The sequence below is a fragment of the Primulina huaijiensis genome, chromosome 1 (genome assembly GCF_012295235.1).
Source record: "Primulina huaijiensis isolate GDHJ02 chromosome 1, ASM1229523v2, whole genome shotgun sequence".
Classification (NCBI taxonomy): Eukaryota; Viridiplantae; Streptophyta; class Magnoliopsida; order Lamiales; family Gesneriaceae; genus Primulina; species Primulina huaijiensis.
In genome coordinates, this window is record NC_133306.1 from 583,314 (window position 1) to 606,266 (window position 22,953).

Consider the following 22,953-nt stretch of genomic DNA (forward strand, 5'->3'; position numbering starts at 1 on the left):
TTTAGCTAGAAAGATGCATGAGACTAAAATTCGAAACGCCTGCCCGGTTTTTGAAATGACAGCTTGTAGAAGCAATCCAGTGTCTAGTCCATTTTCCCTCAGCTGACAAATGCTGCACTGATCCAAGAACAAGAGAAATCCAAGAGACGGAGAAACAGAAGTTCAATCCTCCTTTACTCTTTTAACTGATGATTTTATCCGGATTTCGGAAACTGAAATAATTTTAAATTCAATAGAAATGGGCGTTTATTTATCAATATAATGATATTGGGTTGGGCCTTAGAAGGAGTATCCAAGTTCATACCATATGGGACCTGTATTGTAACAGGTTGCGAGTTGCGAGTTGCGCGTGGCTGTCGCGAATTCACCCTTATTCGTAATATTCACATAAATTCCCAACGGGAAAAAATAAAGAAAGAAAGAAAGAAAAACCAACAGTTCAATCCTCCTTTTACTGTTATTTGGTGTGAATATGCCGTTTGATATGAAATATATGAGTACACGTCATTGTCTCATAATAATTAGATTTAAAAATAATAATGTACGTTATCCTTATCTTTCAATTTTTTTACCAGTACCAAGTTTTAAAACGTCAGCATAATTTGCTGCCTTTATTGAGGCTAGCTCCACAATTTGTGATTGATTACTACACTTCCATGTTCTCCACATGCTCTTCGTCTCTAATTCCCACCCCACGCACGACACAAATCAATTAAATTCAAATGCAGTCTACAATATTTACATCAATTATCGAATTTCTTTAAGATTATTAATTTCAATTCCTACCAAAATATGAACTACGACTTCTTTTGACTTAATTCACAAGAGATATATTGATTATATACATCTTTAAAATTTAAAATAAACAACATAACTAGTTAATTCTTCATAATATTTTTGTGATTGCAAATATTCCAATCAATTTATAAGTCGCAATTTGCAAATCACCAATTAATTTATAGTTATTGTTTTTCAATCCATATATATATATATATACTGATGCATTAATTTCGAGACCAATGTAGAACATATTTTTTCCACATATATTAGTGGATTTCAACGAAAAATTTATCATTTATTTGGAGACGTCAATTAAATTTTAAGNCGTGTGTATAGTAACTAATATATATGAAAATTAGAGAGCACTCGAGTAGGTGATGGGGCATTAATTGTTACGGAATATAAGCAACTGCATTTATGTTGCTCGATCCAAAGAATATAAAAAAATACATGTAGTCGGGCTATGCTTCCAAGTAATTTACATTTTTGTTCTCCGAGAAATAGAAATTACGACAATAAAATGACATTTAAGTTAATATAAAAGAATGAAAAATCATAATTTGCGGTCATCATATAAGTCAATTTGCACTTTCAGTACACTAACTCATATTTTTTTGGTCATATTATTAGTCTATGTCGGCGTGTGCGGTTGCAAATAAGTATTTTCCGGTCATCGGCTAAGGTTCAGGAAAAAGAGAGATTGAGGTAACAAAAAATGTGAGTTAGTGACTACAAATCGATTACTGATATTGAAAATGTGGAAATTCCAAAACCGAAATGGTAATTTTCACCGTTAAAGGAGGAGGAAATATGATCCAATTTCATCATAAATAAATAAAAAAGTGAAAATATGGGTCCTATCCGCAATTACTGCCTCCTCAAATCATTATTAGTGATGAAAGTGAAGCTAATTAATGGCTCCAAGAAAACTGTCGCAATACACGACAATGTATATTTCACGTCAGTTGCGTAACAAAATGATCCATCTAAATGAAAATACTGAAATCTCATTTTGAGTTATATTTATGATTTACTTTTATATCGAACAAATTATGCAGTCGAAAAAGGCAGTTTGATGTGTATTTTCATCGTTTAATTAAGTGACGATTTCAACATTATTAAAGAAATCTAGAAAAATTTTCCCCAATACAATAAACTAGCATTTAGTATATTACATAAATAAAGTTGAAATATTCTATGTCGAATTCATAATGACACAATTGTCACGCAATAATATCCGGATTGCTTATATGTTTGGATCAGTTATACGTAGATCCACATTTTCAAACCCGACCTCTTGGAATTTTGTGGTTTTGATTTGAAACTAATTAAATTTTTTTATATAAAACATTTTTACTAACTTGGTAGCTGCAAGAATTGCCCATTTATATGAGAATTTGGCATTTGTGCAGGAGCCGAAACTATGCTACTGAGTTCAAAAATCTTGATTTTTATCACAATTTCCATTGGAGCAACAAATGCTAAAAATCTACATTTTAGAGAAGCACCCAAGTTTTACAACTCACCCCACTGCCCTTCCATCACTCTTCCGACGGCCGCCGGAAATACCCTCAGTCTTTGTTTCAACACTACAGCTATACATGTAGCAATGACTCTTGATTCAGTTTATCTCCGGGGCTCGATGGCCGCCATTTTATCCGTCCTCCAGCACTCCTCCTGCCCGGAAAACGTAGTCTTCCACTTCATAGCCGCCTCCTCCACCAACGTATCCGACCTCCGCAGCAAAATCACAAGCTCATTCCCTTATCTGGTGTTCAGGATTTACCCTTTCGACGACTCCACCGCTGCTGGATTAATCTCAAACGCCATCCGTGAAGCTCTCGACTGCCCGCTCAACTACGCCCGCAATTACCTTGCAAATCTCCTCCCCACATGCGTTCAGAAGATAGTGTACCTCGACTCCGACGTCGTACTGGTCGACGACATAGGGAAACTCGCCGCCACCCCGCTAATCAATGATGCAGTCTTGGCGGCGCCGGAATACTGCAACGCCAACTTCACCTCCTACTTCACACCGACATTCTGGTCGAACCCTTCGCTTTCCTTGACTTTTGCCAACAGAAAACCCTGTTACTTCAACACTGGTGTCATGGTTATCGATCTTGAAAGATGGCGAGCTGGAGATTACACAACGAAGATTGTGGAATGGATGGAGCTGCAGAAGAGGATAAGGATCTACGAGCTTGGTTCTTTACCGCCGTTTTTGCTGGTTTTTGCCGGGAATATAGCCCCGGTGGATCATCGATGGAATCAACATGGGCTCGGAGGAGATAACTTCTTGGGGCTTTGCCGGGATCTGCATCCTGGTCCGGTGAGCTTATTGCATTGGAGTGGAAAGGGGAAACCGTGGGCAAGACTCGACGCCGGCCGGCCTTGCCCCCTGGATGCGTTGTGGGCACCTTATGATTTGTTACGATCGCCATGTTTTCTTGAATCTTGAGGTATCATTTATGGCTTTCATTATTAATTCTCGCATTAACTGATCAGTCCTATATACTTCAGTAGTTCTGAAATAGGCATGCCGATGAGTTCAGTTTATTAGCTATTAATTACATTTTTTTTTCATTAGTATTAATTGATGAATTACTTTTCAGGGTTTTTTGCCGAGGAGCCTTCAAAATACACATGCAAATCGATAGCATAAGAGAGACAAGTGATCGAAGTTTGAGATCCTACTCAATTGTGCATGTACGTAAAATTATATATGTAAATAATCTATATATATGCTCCCAGCTCTATAGATCATAAATAAACCAAACATATCGAATGTGTAAGAATTAATTTACAGTATTCGAAATAGAATTAAACGTTGTTGATTCGAGAATATATTTTATATATGATTGCCTACGAAAAACTTTCATAAATTGGTTATTACATTAAGTTTGAATGAGAATCATATATAAAAGCATCTTACACTAATCACTTGTAAACATGATTCCTAAAGTAGAGAACCATGCATCAAAAGCCTTTAATTTATGGCTCTTTTTACCACCAACGGCGGATACATTTTTGTTCCGAGTTCGGCTCTACACATTTCTTTTGAAATTACTCTTCTGTACGTTTGATGTCATGTATTTCAACAATTTTTTTTTTCATTTAATTTAGAATTTAAGTTGCTAAGCTATTGCTATTTTATTTTCTGTATTCTATATCAAACATTTTAACGAAATTATCGTTTCGTGTTATGATCGTATGACTCATGCACAGGGTATAATCGAATCGAGCTACTCGCTAGCAACTCGGCTCAATTTCCATATACGTAAATGTCATGTTTAATTCCAGCTCGTGCATCAGTGTGTAGTATGTATGGCTAAAGTTAGAGGCTCTCATGTTTCACTGTAAGAACCAAGAAATCCTATTTCAGTATATTACGAAAAAGAAACATAAATTGATGAACACGAGTAAAGTAAGATAATATTAGTCAACAGAGAAAAGATTTGTCGGTAAAATCAATCAAAGATAGTTTGTTTCAATTTCTGATATTTTAAAATCCAAGAGACAAGCTAGTCTTTTGTGGTCAACAAATAACGACCTTACGAGAGAAAATAAGGGGATATCATCAATAAATAAATAAATGGTAAAAATTTATGAATAAAGCTGATTAATTTATAGCTTTTAAATCGTAGAAAGAAAGGGAAGAGTGTCGGTAAGCAGAAAGAAGCACGTGGATGGGTTAGGCCGACTGAAAATCAAACGGAGTTTGACGTGTATGACGTCACTAATTTGATTGCCTTTTCTTTTACTAGTTAATTTATTTAATTATAACATCCAATTGACGTCCGTAACCAGCTAGCTAGCTTTAAATGTTGGAGACATTCGTTTCCGTACTAAATAAACAATTTTGATATTTAATTAGTAAAGGATATAATCGTAGCATGAAAAATATATAAATTTCTTCTTCTTCATTTTTTTCCCTGACAGTAGGCAACGCATGCATCAGTTTTCATTTTCTACAGCAAGAAAGTATTTTTGGCGGAAGTCGTAAACTTGGAATACAAAATTGAGGTCGTCAACACTAATCTGATTGAACAAAGATCCTCCAGCATTCACTTCTTTTCGCCTTTTTAAAGGATTTCCCCTTACTCGGACCCAAATATTTGTTCATATCTTCTTCACCATCATCTTCACCGCCCTTTCGTCGCTTCTTGCCCCCACTTTCTTTGATTTTCTGTAGAATGAAAACCAGACGACGAAACCATATATATACTCTTATATCAGTTTCTGAGGAACTCACGAAAAACATTAAATAACACGATTAAAAGACGTTCAAATATCAATCAATAATGTACCATTTGGGATATTCTTTTGGCCTCTGTGACACGTTCCAACAGCAATAAAACCTCATCTTCTTGGGCGGGGTACTGAGGTAGCTTTTTACCTGAAGAGAAATAAATGTTAGCACAGAATTATTTTCTTCAGTTTCAAACAAGACTTCTTACCGATGAGCTTCTCTATCTGCAAGTACCACTCCAACTCGTACTGGTTCACAATTGCTATGGCAACCCCAGAGCGTCCAGCCCGAGCGGTTCTTCCCACACGATGTATATAATCCTACCGGTATTTCATGAAATAAATGAGTACTACATTTAATGATGGAAACACGAGCTATTAGAAACAAGAAACAAGAAACAAAAACACTAGGAACTAGGCAAGCCAATATCTCGGCAAAGTTGAAAAGAAATAATAGAATTAGTTAACTAGTAAACAAGAAGGGTTCAAAAAGTGAGAAGCTGGCAAGGAAAAAAACTATGAAGGGGATTCTAAAGTGAAAACGAACTACATTATTAAAGTGTTCCATATCAAATGCACTACTAAAAAATAGCATTTGTCGCAATAATTGAGTTCTGATAGCCTCAATTTTTATGGCAAGAACGAAGAAAAAATTAATGAAATTGTAGGACCATTAGCATCAAAGATGCAGGAATATCTGCTCCTTACTGCTCATCATATGCGCATTAGAAATTAGTTTTTCTTCTCTTTGTGATTCATACAACACAATCCTTCTCCAGTTAATATTTCTTCGTATTTAAATATCCATATATGAGCGCGTGCACAGATAGGAGGAAAACTGAATTGAGATTGATGACCGGAAATTCAAAACAGATCTTCAAAGTAGGAAATGGGAAGAAAGGATTAGGTAACAATACTCAGTTAAAGGACATATGCGTCCAAACTCTGAGTAGGAATTTGGAATAAATAATTGTATAACATCAAATATGTTTTCACCTTTGAGTTTGTGGGAATGTCATAATTGATAACCATGTCAACTGATGGAATATCAAGTCCTCTACTGGCAACATCAGTGCAGATAAGAATATTACATTCTCCGGCTTTGAATTGGTTTAAAGCTCCAAGTCTTTTTGTCTGACGAAAAACAAATCATATGGAGAAAATTAAATTCATGGACCACTATAATTGGAAGGTTAAATCATAAAGACAGCCATAAGACATGTTACGACACAGAATATATAGCAGTACCTGGCTCATATGACCATTGATTGGAATGGCTCTGAAGCCAAGGTTCCGAAGAATATATGCCAAAAGAGTGGTTGCATCACATGTTCGGGTGAAAACCATAGATGTGCTTCCTGACATCTCAGTCAGAATATATACAAGATAACAATCCTGGGGAAAAGCCAAAAAATGGAAGGTAAAAAGAAGAAAGATGCATGACAGAAAAAAATCTCAGCAAAGTTTGCATCGTTTTCCCTCTTCACAGATTATAATATCATTAGCAACTCTACTTTTTCCTTTTAGCACCGGGGAGTGAAAAGGACACCCATAGGAGCTACTTAAACCGTTCCTTGTCTATCCAAATCACAATCTAAATTATCTACCTAGACTGAAATCACCAAAGCTCCAAGAGCCAGGTTTCATAGATTATAATATCATTAGCAACTCCATTTTTTCCTTTTAGCACCGGGGAGTGAAAAGGACACCCATAGGAACTACTTAAACCGTTCCTTTTCCATCCTAAACACAATCTGAATTTTCTATCTAGACTGCCATCACCATAGCTCCAAGAGCCAGGTTTACATTGCCAAAATCAAATACAAATGCATCGTTTGCTTACTATGATGCAAAGAACATTAAGCTACTCAATGTATGTACAGACTACAAACCTTGTACTTTGCAGGAACAAAACAATATTGTTGCTTCAGCGTATCGACAGTGGAATATTTTGATGCGACTTCGATCTGAAATGGAAATTAGAAAGTAAGAGAAGTTGACAAATACAAATATTAAAACGAAACAAACACAGCTAGCATTGAACTACCTTGACAGGATTTTTGAGACAAGCCCTCTGCAGCTTTTTTACCTGTTATGTTGACAACAGAACTAGTTACATAATTCAATCAGATTTCCTCAACATCAATAATCCTTGATAATGACCTCCCAAAATATAGATGAGTGATGCCATTTACTTGACAAATACTACAGCTGCATGCTATATTATTTAGCACACAAGTTTCAAGTACAATTGGTACTGGTAACCAATCTTGACAGTGGTGCACGAGTGAACCTAAGGGTGATGATGTTATTTTCTTATTAGAAACAATTAACATCGAAGATCGTTTAAATTGAGATATAAAAGTAAAATAAGATGACTATAATCTGCTGCGTGATTGCAAAAGCCAGAAAAGTAAGATAAAAAGCTAATTTGATTAAAAAAACACCGACTTCAAAATAATCATAGCATCAGTGTTTGAACGCAAATATATACAGCACATAAAAGGTGTTGCATGCTGATGCTACGAAATATTACAACTGAAATTATGTAACCCACCCCAACATATTTGCGCTTTTCTTTTCTTCAAATAAACAAGAATTTAAATAATCAGTGGAAGGGAGATTCTGTTGAAACAGAAATAATTGTAAAAGATAATTGAAATGAGCAATACTGTAACTGCAACCAAAGAACTGAAGCTAGTAGCAGTAAATGGTAATATCATTTGAAAAGGACTAAAAAAAATTTGATTTTTAAACATTTACAAATAAAAACTTCTTCTTTGCATACCTTTTTAGTCATGGTTGCAGAAAATAAAAATGTTCTTCTCTCACGAGGAATAACGTTCAAGATCTCGTCAAGGGATTTCTCAAAATCTTCATTTAGCAATCTATCAGCCTCATCTAGTACCTGCAAAAACACCGGGATTCAAGCTAAGTCACCAAATTTTACATGTAATTAATGATACAACAAGCTCCAACTTCATCACATGATTCACATCATTTCTCTTATATTTTATAACAAAATGAACTTGGTGCTAAGCATGCCAAAGATAAAATAACAACATTCGTATTTCAATTAACTGCCTTTTGAATTATCTCTTCAAGGATCTTGGCAGCATCAGAGTTAGAAAGAGGAAGCTCGAATGTTCTAGCTTGCACATTATTAGAGTCTAATCTGACTATTTTCGCGGTCTCTCTATCTAGACTCACAAATGCAGATTTTTGCACATAGTAAAGATAATGACACAAACATGCATTAATTGAAAAAAATAATGCTCCAACTCAGCAAAATAAACTCTTACCAAGTACTTTAATGTACGTAAAGAGAAACCTTTCGTGTTCGAAAGATGATCAACTAACCGCCCAGGGGTCGCCACCTACAACATAAGGCAATGGAAAAAAATGACCATTTTAAGATAACACGTAATGATTGTGGCAAGGAAAGAAATAAATTCTTCATAAAAGATAAAACGGGAGAGATGTGTTTCTGGAAGAATATGAAACTTCAATGAAACACGCAGAAACTTCAACGTAACATGCAGGCCAAATGGAGGGGAACTAAAAGTCATTCTGTAATAAGATAAACATTTTGCTGGGTTGATATTCGAAGTCATCCTATATCACATTTCATCTTTAAAAGTGGTCATCGCTGGAGCTTATGAAGACAGCACTTTCAACTATTGAAAGGGTTCAAGATACCTCAAGAGGCCAGAGCTTCACGCCAATATAATTTAATTTATTTAGTTCAATTTAAACACAAGCAGGTGGAGTAATAAAGGAACATACCCTTCTCCGCTATATAGGGCGCGTGTAGAATTTGGAACAGGTGATAAACCCAACTTCAGAGTAATGAGAAAATCAGGTTCAAATTTGGCCTGAAGCCCTACACAAACCCCCCAATTTTTCATTAAAAAAGAGTGATTCTTTTATTTAACCTCAAAGTTCATCCACAATAACCAACCCATAAACCTACTTCGTAACCTCCTGTAGCTGAACACCACAATGCATACGAGAGAAAATCAATCATGATTAGTTAACAGTGTCACTAAAAACAAAAACTCACCACAATATGCGGCCGCTTTCCAAGGGCAATGCTCTGCTGCACTAGATCAACCCCTCCTACAAGCTACGAAAATTCCCAGCAAATCAAATCAATAAAAACGAAGATGCCCAAAAGCAAATATTTCAAAAAATGAAAAAAAAAAAAGTTCCTTTGCCTATATATATGTTTACCACTGCACACTTAACACCAAAACCCGACCCCAAAGCTTCGAACTGCTCAGAAATTTGAATCGCAAGTTCACGTGTGGGCGAGAGGACACAAGCAAAGAAGGCCTGAGGATTTTCAAGAAGCGACTGCAGAATCGGAACAGCAAAGGCTCCAGTTTTTCCCGACCCAGTTTGAGCAAGCCCGATTATATCCTTCCCTTCTAGAGAAAAGGGTATAGCCTCTATCTGAATTTTGGTCGGATTTTTCCAACCAAGATTATCACACGCCTCGACCAATTGCTCGTTCACCCCCAAGTCTTTGAATGACTTCTCTTCTCGCACTTCCTCCATTGCAAGAAAGGTTTAGCTGTTTGCGTGAGGGGAAGGAAGAATTGTAAGCCTCACGCAAATGGGAATGCTAATCGATGAACTTTCGAAGAGGCAACAGTGTTTCGAATGAACACCGCAGCTCTTCTCTTGAGAGGTGGCGCCTACAGGGAATGTAAAATTAGGGTGACATATCAAAGAGAGAAATCAATTAAACATTTTGATAAATAATACTAAAACTATAATTAAATTATATTTTTAAACTTTATTTATATACAAAGGCTAGGGGATGAAAATAATAAGATTGAGCTGGACCGCTCACCTAAAAAAAATTGGGGGCCTTAGACTGCTGAAGATTTTATATAATTTTTTTATTATATATAAAAATATTATATATGAATTGACATATATAAAATTTTAAAAAAAAACTCAATGAATCAACTCTCTAAGCATAATCATCATGATTCATGGATGAATCTATGTATAATAGAAACATAATAAAAATCATCAAAATCAAAGAAAAGTAAATAATTGATTTTGTCGCTAAACAAATGTAAGAAAATAAATACAAATTATAATTAAATAATATCATATGCAAGTAATAATTATGATCGAACTGAGTAAAATTCAATCAAGAGGGTTTTCTTTACCTAAATAAAGGAGGAACAAAAATACAAAAAACAGTTTTTGATGTTTATATATATATATATAGATATTTTTAGAAAAAAGAAATATTTCAAATCTCAGAATTTCAAATACTATTCTTCATACGGTACTGTTCCACTGGTTATTAGATCAAATGATATTTGATTTGCCTTAACAAGTTGAATGATCTTCCGTTATCTAACAGACCTCGATGGTAAAAATTAAGGATAATGAGGACAAATACTTGTGCTTTAGGACTTGTCCAAATTAGAAAAGATACATTTGAGTGCATACTAAAAAAACCAACGAACATCTTGTTAAAAGGACATAAGATCTGCCTTTTGTTTCCGCTATGAAACATGGCTTCAAACATTTGCCAAATTCTCATCTTTCTGTTGCTAATATGCCTCCCTTCAACCAAATCCATAGATTTCAACTATCCAGCAGTCTTCAACTTTGGGGACTCCAATTCCGACACGGGAGGACTCGTTTCTGGCCTTGGTGAGAGCCTTGATCATCCCAATGGCCAGACTTACTTTAAGAAACCATCTGGGAGGCTCTGCGATGGCCATCTGATCATCGATTTTCTAAGTATTGAAAAGTAAATACTGCACATTTTTAACTATTTTCCTCTATTTTTTCCTGATGAACATGACTTTTATATATATTTTTATACGATGTAACAGTGGATGCCATGGACTTGCCGTTTCTAAATTCATATTTGGATGCGATTGGGGCGCCCGGTTTCAGAACCGGATGCAACTTTGCAGCTGCAGGCTCGACTGTACTTCCAGCCACTGCATCATCCGTTAGCCCATTTTCATTTGGAATTCAAGTGGCTCAGTTTTTCAGATTGAAGGCAAAAGTTCAAGATCTACGGGCTAAATGTGAACACATCCGTATTCTTACATTGGTTTTTCACCTTAAATCATTAGATAAGTGTATAACATTAACCAATTTTATTAGCAAGGAAATTTGACAAATACATTCCAGCACAAGATTCATTTCAAAAAGCACTCTACATGTTTGACATAGGCCAGAATGATATAGCTGGTGCCTTCTATTCTAAGACATTGGATCAAATTCTTGCTTCAATTCCCATAATTTTATCCCAATTTGAAGATGTTATTGAGGTTAGTAATTGGAAGACACACAATGTCATCTACCTCACCGCCTGAAAACTATTCACAGAAGATATACTCATATTTTACAAAATTATGTGTACTATACAGATCAATGATTTTCTAGACTGAAGATAACTATTTGAAATTTTCATATCCATCGTATTTTTCTGTCCCTGCAGAAATTATACGAATAAGGGGCGAGAAATTTTTGGATCCATAACACAGGTCCCCTAGGTTGCCTGCCTCGAAATATTGCAAAATTTGGCGCTGATACATCTAGGCTGGATGAGCTCGGGTGTGTCAGCTCTCACAACCAAGCTTCCAGACTTCTCAACCTGCAACTTCATGCTCTCTGTATAAAGTTGCAATCCCAATATCCCGATTCAAATGTCACTCATGTCGAAATTTTCACAATCAAGTCCAATCTTATAGCAAACTATTCCCGTTATGGTTAGCATTCACATATAATATCCCTATTGTGAAAAAAACATTTATGAAGAAAATTCCATTGCATATCAACTCACAGGCTTTGAGCAGCCATTAATGGCATGCTGTGGATATGGAGGTCCTCCATTGAATTACGACAGTCACATCTCCTGTGGTCAAACTAAACTCTTGAATGGAAGTTCGGTAACAGCCAAAGGTTGCAGTGACAGTACAGAATATGTGAACTGGGATGGTATTCATTACACTGAGGCTGCAAATCAGTATGTGGTGTCGCAGATTCCGACAGGAAAATACTCGGATCCTTCATTTTCTGATAAGATACCTTTTCTTCTAAAGCTAAAATTTTAAAGACTGGTCATTATTTTATACTGATCATATTTGTTCATACATTCAGTATATAATGTTCAGTTATTGGATTTGATTTAAGTACTGGTCTTACTTTGTGGTACTACAAATTTATAATCTAATTAAGGCTTGCTGATGATTTTTTGTTCTTTAGAAAATTTATAATGAACAGGAATCGGTACCGGCATATTATCAACAACCAACGCTAAAATGTGATAACACAAAGAAGAATGAGGAAGCTGGAAACAGAAGTTTACAGCATAAAATTTTTATTCATGGGGTTTGGTTTGGTTATACGGATCAACGAAACTATTTAAGTTTGTAACAGTAGACATACATTGAAAAGAGCACACATTGCAATCTCTGGCATCTGGAAAGGTCATCAACTGCAGCAACTGACTTTGGCGCCACCATATAATGCTTCGTTCTACTTGTCCTCTACAACTAGGACTGCAAATTTTTTACCAGAATTGGCATCAGAAAATTCTACATTTTTTTAAGAATGAACAGGTTCTGTCAAACATTTGGAGCCAATTCTTGAATAGAAAAGAGAATAAACATTCACTCAGGCATTTTCAAACTACGGAGAGTACAAAGAAATGGACGAAGCCTTGGATACATGATGAGAAAATAGAAAAAATAAAAGTTAGGAAAAAATACGATTTAGATTGAAAATGAAGAATACATAATAGCTGGAAGATTCGGGATTCTCTGGGATCAAGATTAGAACCACCAACCACCTGGATAAAACAGTTGACTAGTAACAAAACACAACTATGCCTTTGTTGTTGCCTTTCTCAACAATCGGATACCAGTGTACTCAAATACACCAGCTTTTCTCTTTAGCAAAAGAACATGTAAAAGTCAGAATAAGTGATCTTCCCCACCTCAATAGCGCACACAAAAAAAAATGCATTATTTGCATCATGAATAGACTCCATTTTTGTTTCTTTCCATTGTCACTCCAACTAACAATTCTTTGCTCCTAATTTCACAGTTTCCCTCAACCAAAGCCAACGAATTATTCTTTGCATTATTTTAAAATCAGGGTGGAGTAACTAAATACAGTTCATTCCCCAGGGAGTGTAACCCGTGTAGCTTTTCACATGAGAAATGGTAACTATCCCTTGTATGAAAGAATTTATTTTTATCACTAGATATTTAAAACAATAGATTTGGCCCTCAAAACATCAAATTCTGAAGCCAATGCGAGTCAGGTAAGACAAGGCAATTAAAGTTGAGGGCTAAGGAAATGAAGATTGCTGCTAATCACTGGTGCACACTGGGATATAAAACCAACTTGTGTGCTTGTTAGAAGATTGTTTAATCGATTGCTAATTCTTTTTATTGAGCGAGCAGCATAAGGGCTTGAGCCCAGAAGTTAATTTTGGTTGGTTCGAGGGAAAAAGAGGAGTCTTGAAAAGAGGGCAGAAGGAATGATTAGAGAGAGTGGTTTCCATGGGAGATTATCAGAATTGGGTTGTTCGATTTCTGGGTGTCACGTGTTTAGTTCTCATATATTCTATTGGGTTTGGATTCTTGGCTGTATTTTAGAGGCGGACAATTTTGGCCAGGCGATCTTTGGAGTTTACTGGCTTTTCTTGTTCTTGAATATGTTGGAATTGCTCGAGAACCCCAATTTCTTGAATTTCGCGTCTGTGTATAGGAAAAATTACTCTCCCGAACTACAAACTGAATAACAGACCCACAACAAATCAAGTGGAAACGGGTTTCTGCCACTGATGGAAGAGATGTAAGAGCTGAGATCAAAGAACTTAAGAACGTTGACTCGTAGTGAAGCATCCTCTTGGTTATATTGTTGATATCAAACTGAAGTTGCCTGAGGCTAGTTGAAAAGTGGGATGCTTGGTGAAAGAATCAGCAAATAGTTTAGCAATGGCTGAGGTGGTTTCAACTCTGATGAAAGTGCGTAAGATGTCGAAAATTCTGAATCATTTTCCATTCGTTTGGACGCGCCATATGCACGACGCGCGTAACATAGTTACACCATTTATCATCAATTCTCTGCAATAGAACATAATGCTTCGTGTACAATGAAACTTGCAAATATAATATCATGCCATTCTCAGCGGAAATTTTAAAAATGAAATAAATGGTAGATAACATGAAAAACAAGCATATATTTTATTCATCATAAACAATTTTTTTGTCAGATCATAAACAATTTTTTTGTGTGTACCTATCAACTTGTATTTTAACACAACGTGTGAGGCTCACAGTCAACATTACACTGTATTGGCGCAACTTATTTTTATCATTACTCATTAGTAACATCTTTCTTTACTTTCTTGAATTTTACTGTTATGATCCTATGAAGCTAATACTAAAATCCCAGAACACTAACATGGAAAACTTCCTGTGAGCCTAATATGATCGAGAGTCCTCTTTAGATCGAACTCGAGCACGGACTTGTTGCCTTGCCTGAAACCATCTCCATATGCAGCTGAAGTGTCTGATTCAATCTGGTGCTTGAAAAATTCACCAAGTTTTTTCTCAAATTGGGATCGTTTGCCCTTCTTTGAAGAGCTAGATGATGACAAGGGCGACGAGGAAGAGGAGGAAGCACCAGACGAAGATGAAGTGGAAGCCATGTCACTACCAGAACCAGCAACAATTTCTGAATCCAACCACATATGGGCTAGCACTTGGCAAATACCTTCTTCCACATCCGGGCTTAGATTTGGGTAACCTGAACAGAAAATTAGTTCATATTTTAAATTCGACCAGGTGAATCAAAATGAATTGCCAGAGACATGGTGGGATCAAGAAGAAAACAAATCACCTTTAAGTCGCAGCCATGCGTGCATCATCTCATGGGCAAGAATTGATCCGGTCAACAATCTGGATTAACAGTATCTTATAAATGTTCCATTAATCCAAACCACCAAGAATAGGTATGTCGAACCTCAGGAGACATATCTTACCGAGGAAGACCATATAGGATGAGAATTGCTGTCACTTCACAGCGACGAACGAGCCTGTAAGGTTCGGTAAACATGTCTATTATTCGATGGCCACCAATTCTCGGTCGCCTCAAAATCTGAAATCATAGTAAACTATCATCATAAATTTAATCTCACTAATCAGTCATACTTAGGAAGAATGATTTTCAAAGATGTTCATACTGTGCTAATGGTTTGTTCTTCCGACAAGCAAAGACCTCTTGTCTCAGGCATGTGGTGATGACCATGGCCGCACAACAAATTTTAAAAAACTCAGCAAATCTTCGTAAGAAGTGTTAAACTTCATCAATTCTTCAGTATCCAATAAGAAAAAAACCTACATTTTTTTCTCCTTCCATGGCTTCATTTAGTGCCTGTCTCTCAACCAAGAGTAAAGGAATTTGCTGCTCCACCTTCATATTTAAACCTTCGTAAAATTCTTGTATTTCAAGATAAAGTGGTTGACACTCATGTGTATCCATTATCGAAGAGTCCAAACACTCCAGACAGAGCTTCCTTCCATCGTCAAGAATCAAATATCTGGCATCTACTGGCTGCATAGAGAGAGTTTTGCATTAATCGAGTGTATTAAGAATGAGCATGATCGTAGCGTGTATTATGTCAAATTCACAAAGATGAAAGATCATAGCCCATATTATGTTGAGTTTATGGAGATTGCTTCCCATTGTACTTTCTTCTTCTTTCATGTTTTCACGAGTAATGTGTTGCCCCTTACCTACATTTTTTTTGAGATGTAAATACAATTTTATGGACACCTTACCTCCATTCTTTCGCAGCTACAACAGCGAGGCGTTCCATCATTCTCATGTGAAGGGCAATACTTCTGATGCCAGAAAGGATGTGCTCTATACTCAATAAGGCCAGCCACATTAGTTGGGATCTGTATCAGAAATGAAAGAATTTATGAGATACATGAAGGGATTCATAATCATCTTAGTGGCTTGGAAAATTGCTAATATGTACATTGAACACTTCCAAAATAAAGGTTAAGACACTTACAAATTTTTTACAAACATCGCACTTGGGGTGATGCAGGTCCTTGTAGCAGGATTTATGGTAAGGGCGATTGCTAAACATTGAAAACTGAAAGAGAATTTACTTCAGAGTTCAAAGATATAAAAGCAATATCAAAAGGAACATCTAGTTATGATCTCAAAACCAAAATCAGAAGACTAGATTGAGAATTAGTTCAACACCTCATAATCGGATATTGGCTGATTACAAGCATTGCAACAAAAACAATCAGGATGCCAAACAGCCCCCATGCAACTCAAATATCTTCCATGGCCAATTTCACTGTTACAACCAGCACAGATTCTACCAATACAAACTGTCAGTTCCAGATGAAATAGGAAGCAACTATTTCACGGAGGAAATTGCAGCATGGAAATGCAATTTTCTTGCACTGGTTTAGTTACTTGCATTTCTATTTCCTCCATTATCGATCTACTTAGAATTTGACTTAGGGAACCAATAGAAGGCCGAAAATAATTTTTTTCATAACTTTTATGTACTCTTTCTAAGCTGCAGGTTTCACTCCCTTCCCCACAAAAACAAATCCCGTTCAATCACCCTACTTCACCCCATCCAGTCCCACACCCTCTACAGGATTTCTGGATTTACCCTTGGTTACACTAATGGACATATACTCACATCGTGTAAACACAAATCTATAGAGAGGCCTAAAAAATGCCCACGAGGAGAGTGCTTACCTGTATCCTGGAAGATAGAGGAATGGATTAGGCGGAAAGAAACTTTCATCATTATATCGAGGTGATCGAGGAGGAAGCAGCCGAGGAGGTGATCGAGGTGGAGGTGCTCGTGGAGGTGATGCAAGTGGAGGTGATTGAGGAGGCGATTCTTCATTCAAACTTTCTTGAAGAGCCCTAGCAAACTGTTCATCTTCTTCCAAGTGAGACTCGATGTCTATTAACCAGAACATTAAAAAATAGCAAGTTACTATAATTGCAAGCATCAATAACTTTCCAGAGCCTGGGCAACATTTCTCCGTGCCAAAATACATTAGACTTTTATACGTCCTAGAGCTAATAAAAAAGATTGGAATATCATGTTGAGACACCACCAAACAAAAGATGGTGATCACAACATACTAAAGACCTCTCGAACGGATGTTAAATTCACAATTACACTTTAGTAGCTTCTTGGCTTACCTATTACTTTTTTCCCCTTTTCATCCTCAGCAATGGAAAGGGCAATTGCTCGATCAATGTCTTCCTTTTCGAAATCTGACCAAGCTTCCTATAGATAATAAGATTAAAAATGACACTTGACATCATCAGATACTGAAAATATCTCACACAAATGCAGAAGAAAACAAAACAGTAAAGCTCATAAACTAGCAGAAAAACAATCACCGTTGAAGTAGGAGGTCCTTCCCAAATTGTATCATCTTCGTATTTCCCATGATATTGCCCTTTCGATATGTTGTGGCTGGAACCTCTGAAAATCTTGGTTAGCCACCCCATAATGCAATTTCCTAACAAACTCTGGGATGGCACTTATATCCACCAGACTGAGAATGGCGAAAAAACAAAGAAAAAAGAGCCCAAATTTAATTTTGATATTTTCAAAATAACGGAAATTAATATGAAGTTTTTCAGTCAATATCTCAAAATCCAATGTTCAAATTCAAAGATTTTTAGAGAGCAAAAAGTAATCTTAATGAACAATGATTCTGCAGCAGGAATCCCAGTTCAAATAAAAATATCAATATTAATCTCATCCATCAAGAAAGTAACTCATCCACCAAATTTCATGGCTGTTCAATGATACAGAAACAATAGACTGTAAGTTGATGTATTTGATCATCCAATTGTGAAGATTTGTTCTTCGAGACTGAAGGTTCTTTCAGATATTTGGGTAAAGGGAAGTTTCTTGTCCACAACACCAAGAACCAAAATAGGGAAAACAACAGAATGAAGTAAATGAAATTAAATTGTGTCAGAAGATTTTACCTCAAATAGTTGAAGAATCTGCAAATTTTCAAGGAATCTGATAAACCCCAGATCAGATAAAGAATCCAATTCACCGATTGAAACCATAGTCACCACTAACAACTAGAGTGATGACACCAAAGAAATCCCATCCACCACATCTCTCTACACACCTAAAAAATCAACCCACGTGAGAACAATAAACGAAAACAGAAACAGATCCAATCAGTCTATGCTCATTGCTCGGTTGACTAAAATGAGGGGAAAAATGTTTTTCCTGGTTTAAAAGAAAAAACAAAAGTGGAAAAGTCCTACTTCTATTCTGAGGCAATACAAGCCAAAAGATGCACACTTTATTTCCGACCACTGTTAAAGAGGAAGTGATGAAAGGATTACAAATATCTGCTGTTGAAATTTTTATGATGATCCAAATGGGCTTTCAGTTTCAAAATTTTGTGCATTTTTCTGACGTGGGGTCATTTGCTTGTAGACTTTTTTCTTCCATCATTAGCACGCTAAATGCCAACACCCATGACTACTAAACTTTTCATTTGATCTTTGCCCACACGTTCACATCTCCTTTTTTTTCTTGAATGAACGAGTGAGTGAAACGAAATCAAATCAAGTAATTGGTTCTTTAAAGCAAAGATTGAAGGTTCTGAATTTTAATTTAATTGTTTGATATCAATGATTCTCACTCAATTTTTCTTTCTCCGTCGAATTTTGGTTTGAAAAAAATAATAGAAATATATTTATAGAAAAAGTTATTGGAAATGAAGCAATGATGTTTGATTTTATTTTAGATGTAAAAGATCAAACATTCCTCTTAAGGTTAAGAATTCCAATGAAGTTTATACTAATTAATTGTTTTAGTGAGATTCAAGAAATGAAAATTATACTAATTTATTGTTTGAGTGAGATTCAAGAAATCAAACTCGAAAATACGACGGTGATATAAAAAAACGATGTGCTAAACAAATAATATTACCCTAAATATGAGTCTTGGTAATCAATTAATAATATTTTCACTGTTCCACACTCCTAAAAAGAAATCTTTATGAGTAATCGTCTGCGTACAAAAAAAAAATTAAAGCACAGAAATACCCAACGAAAGTTAACAAATATATATTATATATAGCATAAATTTATATATCTTCTTGTGCATTAGGGATATGATTAAATAAAATAAAGAACAAATTCTGAAGAGGCAACACTTTTTTTTTATTAATAATAAGTGAAGCGAAAGATTATACAGTTTAATTTAATAAAACCATTTAGTAGTTAGATAGATAGTATGAGTGATGAGCCCACAAATTAATTTTCTATAAATTATAATGCGTGAATGAGGAAAATTATGTTTCATCAATAATATTAATTAAAATTAAACACTTTAAAATAAGTAGCTGTTGTTATATTGGTATAAAAAAAAATTTAAAAAAATCCATAAATGTCCTAAATATATTACGAATTTAATTTCACATTCCCTTACTTATTATTCAATTTTCCATCTAAAATAAATTATCACACTTCTTTTTAATTTCTCATCCAAGTAAAAATAACTACCACCTCAAACACATATATCTTATGTTAATCGTTAATTTTTACACATACAAAGAGTGTATTTCAGAAAACAGTAGTATATAATTAAAACGAAAAACAGTAGTATATAATTAATTTTCATTTACATCATTTTTTGACCAGTGAAATATTATATAGTATACTAGGTAATATGACATGGAAGGTAAATCTTAATTTATAATAACTTGTGTAAGTTTGCTTTCATTTGTCGCGAATAATTCAATTATGTTGGTCAAAGAGAGAAGGGAAAAAAAAAAATACCTAGTATTATATGGGCCAAGCAATTCGGCTCAAAAACCTGACCTCTCTTCCAAATACACAGCAGATTGGATTGGGCTCGTGGAGGCCCAAGTTTTATGGATCATAATTGGAACCCGAATTATGGTGACGTGATGGGGTGCTAGAATAGAATAGATTCCTGGTGGTTCTACAATTGGATCAAACTAAATGAATAAATACACAGTTTAATTTGAATGACTGGATGTTGAAGATTGTACAATACATGGAAGATAAATATATTAAGATTAAGACTTGGACCTAACTCAATCCTAAAAGTTAGTTAAAAAATGGAGACCTGTCAAAGTCAATATACACAACTCAATTCAACCGATATGAGATATTTAATAGTGGAAAACATAATTATTTATTTTCTAATTATTTGTAAAATTGTAATCAAATGTTGGAAGAAACAATGATGTTTTATTAATTGCGACTTTACTGTCGTCCGTGTTGCAAATGATATAAATTTTAAAGTTAAAATAATACTTTATATCGATATCCTCTATTACAATTTTAGATACAATTAAAAGATAATCTGAAAGATTAATTACTCATAGCTAGATAATTGGTTGACCACGCATTCTCAGCTAGGACTCAGATAGAATTTTTTCCACAAAGAAAACCTAATTAGTATAAGCTTACACCAGATTTATTTATTTATTGGTATAATTCACAGGTTTACATGATTAAGTTTTATTCGTTGCGATATAAAGATAAAAGAGGTTCCGTCATATCTAAATATATCGACGAAGAGTAGAGTATCTTGGCGTAGAGCATATTTTTTGTGAGACAATTTCACGAATTTTTAACACTTTTTATATTTACAATAAAAAGTAATATTTTTAGCATAAAAAATAATAATTTTTCAAAAATGACCAAAATAAAATATATATCTTATAAAATTGACTCATAAAACCACTACAAAGAACGTTTATATTCGTTTTAATTATGTGATTTATTTTGTCTAAACAAATTGGCCCACACGACCATATTAATGAGCTAAATCTAACTTGGGTCCCCACAAAGCGGGCTGGGCTTACGGATTTATTTTTTAAAAAAATTTATTTTTGGCATTATCTATGAAAATATTACATATTATACATTTTTTAAATGTCGAACATTCTAATTATATACTAAAATCAGTGATGATTATTACATTATTATTTATATAATTCTTAAAATATTCAAAATGTTATTAAAATAATACAAATTCATAATTAAAAATATAACTAAAATACTATTAAAAATTAGAAGAATGATTTATTGCCGACATATGTGCCACTTGTGTTATATACTCTTGAAAGTAAGTTTCAATATAAGAAAACATAATAGACTAAGTTTCAATATGATTTTAAATAATTTCACATGACACAGAATTTGATAGTGTTGAAATTCGAAGTATTTAACGTAATATTATTTCAGTTATTTAATTTGAAAATATAAATAGTGTGGGGACCCAAAATTTTGGCACACGTGGCATGAATCCGTAGCAGTTGGACCACCGCTCCCACGTGGATGCGGCCCACCCTTGCCGGCCGCGCCACCTCGGGCGGTGGAGGACCACCGCAGTTAGGGATCACATCACCAAACAGCAATTCTTCCACCTATCAATTATTTCATGTCACTGTCTTAATGGCCCCATTCCCCAAAGTTGCCAAAGCCCATATTTCTTTATATTAAATGCTTTTAGCCTTTTATCTCACTTGCACTCTGGTTTTTTTGTTTGTTCTCATTTTATAATTTTTCTTGTTTGATCTGACTATCCTTAATGACACTCGTGCATTGTATACTTTTGTGAATAAACCTTCTACGAGATATAGTTGCATAATTCGCAACAAAATTTTCAAAATCAATGTCAAACAATTGAGATTTGAATTAGCAATCTTTTCCACCTAACATGATACACCTGTCAAATAGAGATATAAACGAATCAATTCACTTGCGAGTTATTTGAAACTCGATTAGATAAAAATCCGTTTAATGAGACCATTTAAGATAAATAAACAAATCCCAAGTTTTACAATATTTGGCTCGTTAACTCATTAACAAATTCGTTAATGGCTCATCAGTCACTTCTTAGGTAAAAGAAAATAATAGTTTTAATATTTGATTTATAAATTTTAAACTTTTATTTAATGAATATTTAAATTATAATTTATATTTATTAAGCTCAAACAAGCTCGTGAATCGTTAATATATTCATTAAATAAATGTCGAGCTTGACTCGATCATAAATGAAATCAATCATTCAAGAATTCGACACGACTCGACTCGACTCGACTACATTCTTACCTGTCAAAATAGGATAGATCATCCGAGCCAGCTCACTCTGTTACATGAAAGAAGTCATTTCGATTGACAATTTTCTCGTCCCACCTAATATGAGAATTATAATTGATTAAACACGCAAGATACATCATACCACAAAATGGCGGACCAGCCGTGCTAAAAAGATTAGGCCATAATAACAATTTTTATAATTTTTTTCAACAGCTCAATATTAGTAAAAATTTATTATTGGTAAAAAGAAAAAAGGGGAAGTTGGTGAAAAATCCTCAATCAAAATATTTCTTTTGGTTCATTCCCTACCCACAAAATTGTGGTACTATGTCATACAAAATGTGGTACATTTCATGTGGAAATGTTGTACACTTCATGTGAAAATATGATACTAAAAAAGTACCCAGAGACTGAACATAAAAAAAATCGACGGCTAAGACTGAAGAACAATTTTTCAAAGAAAAGAAGTTGAAAAAAGTGGGGCCATACCATGAGAATGTTGGTCAGTCACTTAAATGTAAACCATCAGAACAGAAAGTGACCCCAATTGAGAAGGACATTACTGTTTGGTTCCCAATAAACAGCCCACCATTTTAAAATTTAGGCCCTGTGGCTGCCTTGCTTTTCTTGGATTTTGTGTCCAATTTATTAAATCGCCACCCAATCTCCTCATATTTCTTTCCTAAATATATATATATATATATATATTTCTTTCCTAAATATATATATATATATATAATCACATTTTGA

The 22,953-nt window shown here is 34.8% G+C and overlaps 3 protein-coding genes and 1 pseudogene across 3 annotated transcripts; 2 read left to right on the forward strand and 2 right to left on the reverse strand.

Moving 5' to 3' along the window:
- Positions 1 to 2,135: 2,135 nt before the first annotated feature.
- Positions 2,136 to 3,627, forward strand: LOC140973964 (probable galacturonosyltransferase-like 1). The gene is made up of 2 exons (XM_073437136.1): positions 2,136 to 3,242; positions 3,396 to 3,627. The coding sequence occupies exon 1, from the start codon at positions 2,204 to 2,206 to the stop codon at positions 3,239 to 3,241; it is 1,038 nt and encodes a 345-aa protein (XP_073293237.1). The 5' UTR covers positions 2,136 to 2,203; the 3' UTR covers position 3,242; positions 3,396 to 3,627.
- Positions 3,628 to 4,684: 1,057 nt separating this feature from the next.
- LOC140973955 (DEAD-box ATP-dependent RNA helicase 10) lies at positions 4,685 to 9,785 on the reverse strand. The gene is made up of 11 exons (XM_073437124.1): positions 9,265 to 9,785; positions 9,095 to 9,157; positions 8,334 to 8,408; positions 7,820 to 7,939; positions 7,079 to 7,120; positions 6,924 to 6,998; positions 6,280 to 6,426; positions 6,028 to 6,165; positions 5,241 to 5,352; positions 5,091 to 5,179; positions 4,685 to 4,969 (listed from the first exon to the last, which is right to left on the reverse strand). The coding sequence occupies exons 1-11, from the start codon at positions 9,589 to 9,591 to the stop codon at positions 4,817 to 4,819; spliced, it is 1,341 nt and encodes a 446-aa protein (XP_073293225.1). The 5' UTR covers positions 9,592 to 9,785; the 3' UTR covers positions 4,685 to 4,816.
- A 783-nt stretch (positions 9,786 to 10,568) lies between these two features.
- Positions 10,569 to 12,466, forward strand: LOC140973979 (GDSL esterase/lipase At1g54790-like; annotated as a pseudogene).
- A 1,788-nt stretch (positions 12,467 to 14,254) lies between these two features.
- On the reverse strand, positions 14,255 to 18,461 carry LOC140973971 (protein DA1-related 1-like). Its single transcript, XM_073437149.1, has 12 exons — positions 18,088 to 18,461; positions 17,488 to 17,645; positions 17,284 to 17,371; positions 16,825 to 17,038; positions 16,309 to 16,429; positions 16,112 to 16,195; positions 15,873 to 15,992; positions 15,435 to 15,645; positions 15,275 to 15,339; positions 15,074 to 15,189; positions 14,932 to 14,990; positions 14,255 to 14,838 (listed from the first exon to the last, which is right to left on the reverse strand). Exons 2-12 carry the CDS (start codon positions 17,596 to 17,598, stop codon positions 14,489 to 14,491), a joined length of 1,539 nt encoding a protein of 512 aa, XP_073293250.1. The 5' UTR covers positions 17,599 to 17,645; positions 18,088 to 18,461; the 3' UTR covers positions 14,255 to 14,488.
- Positions 18,462 to 22,953: the final 4,492 nt, after the last annotated feature.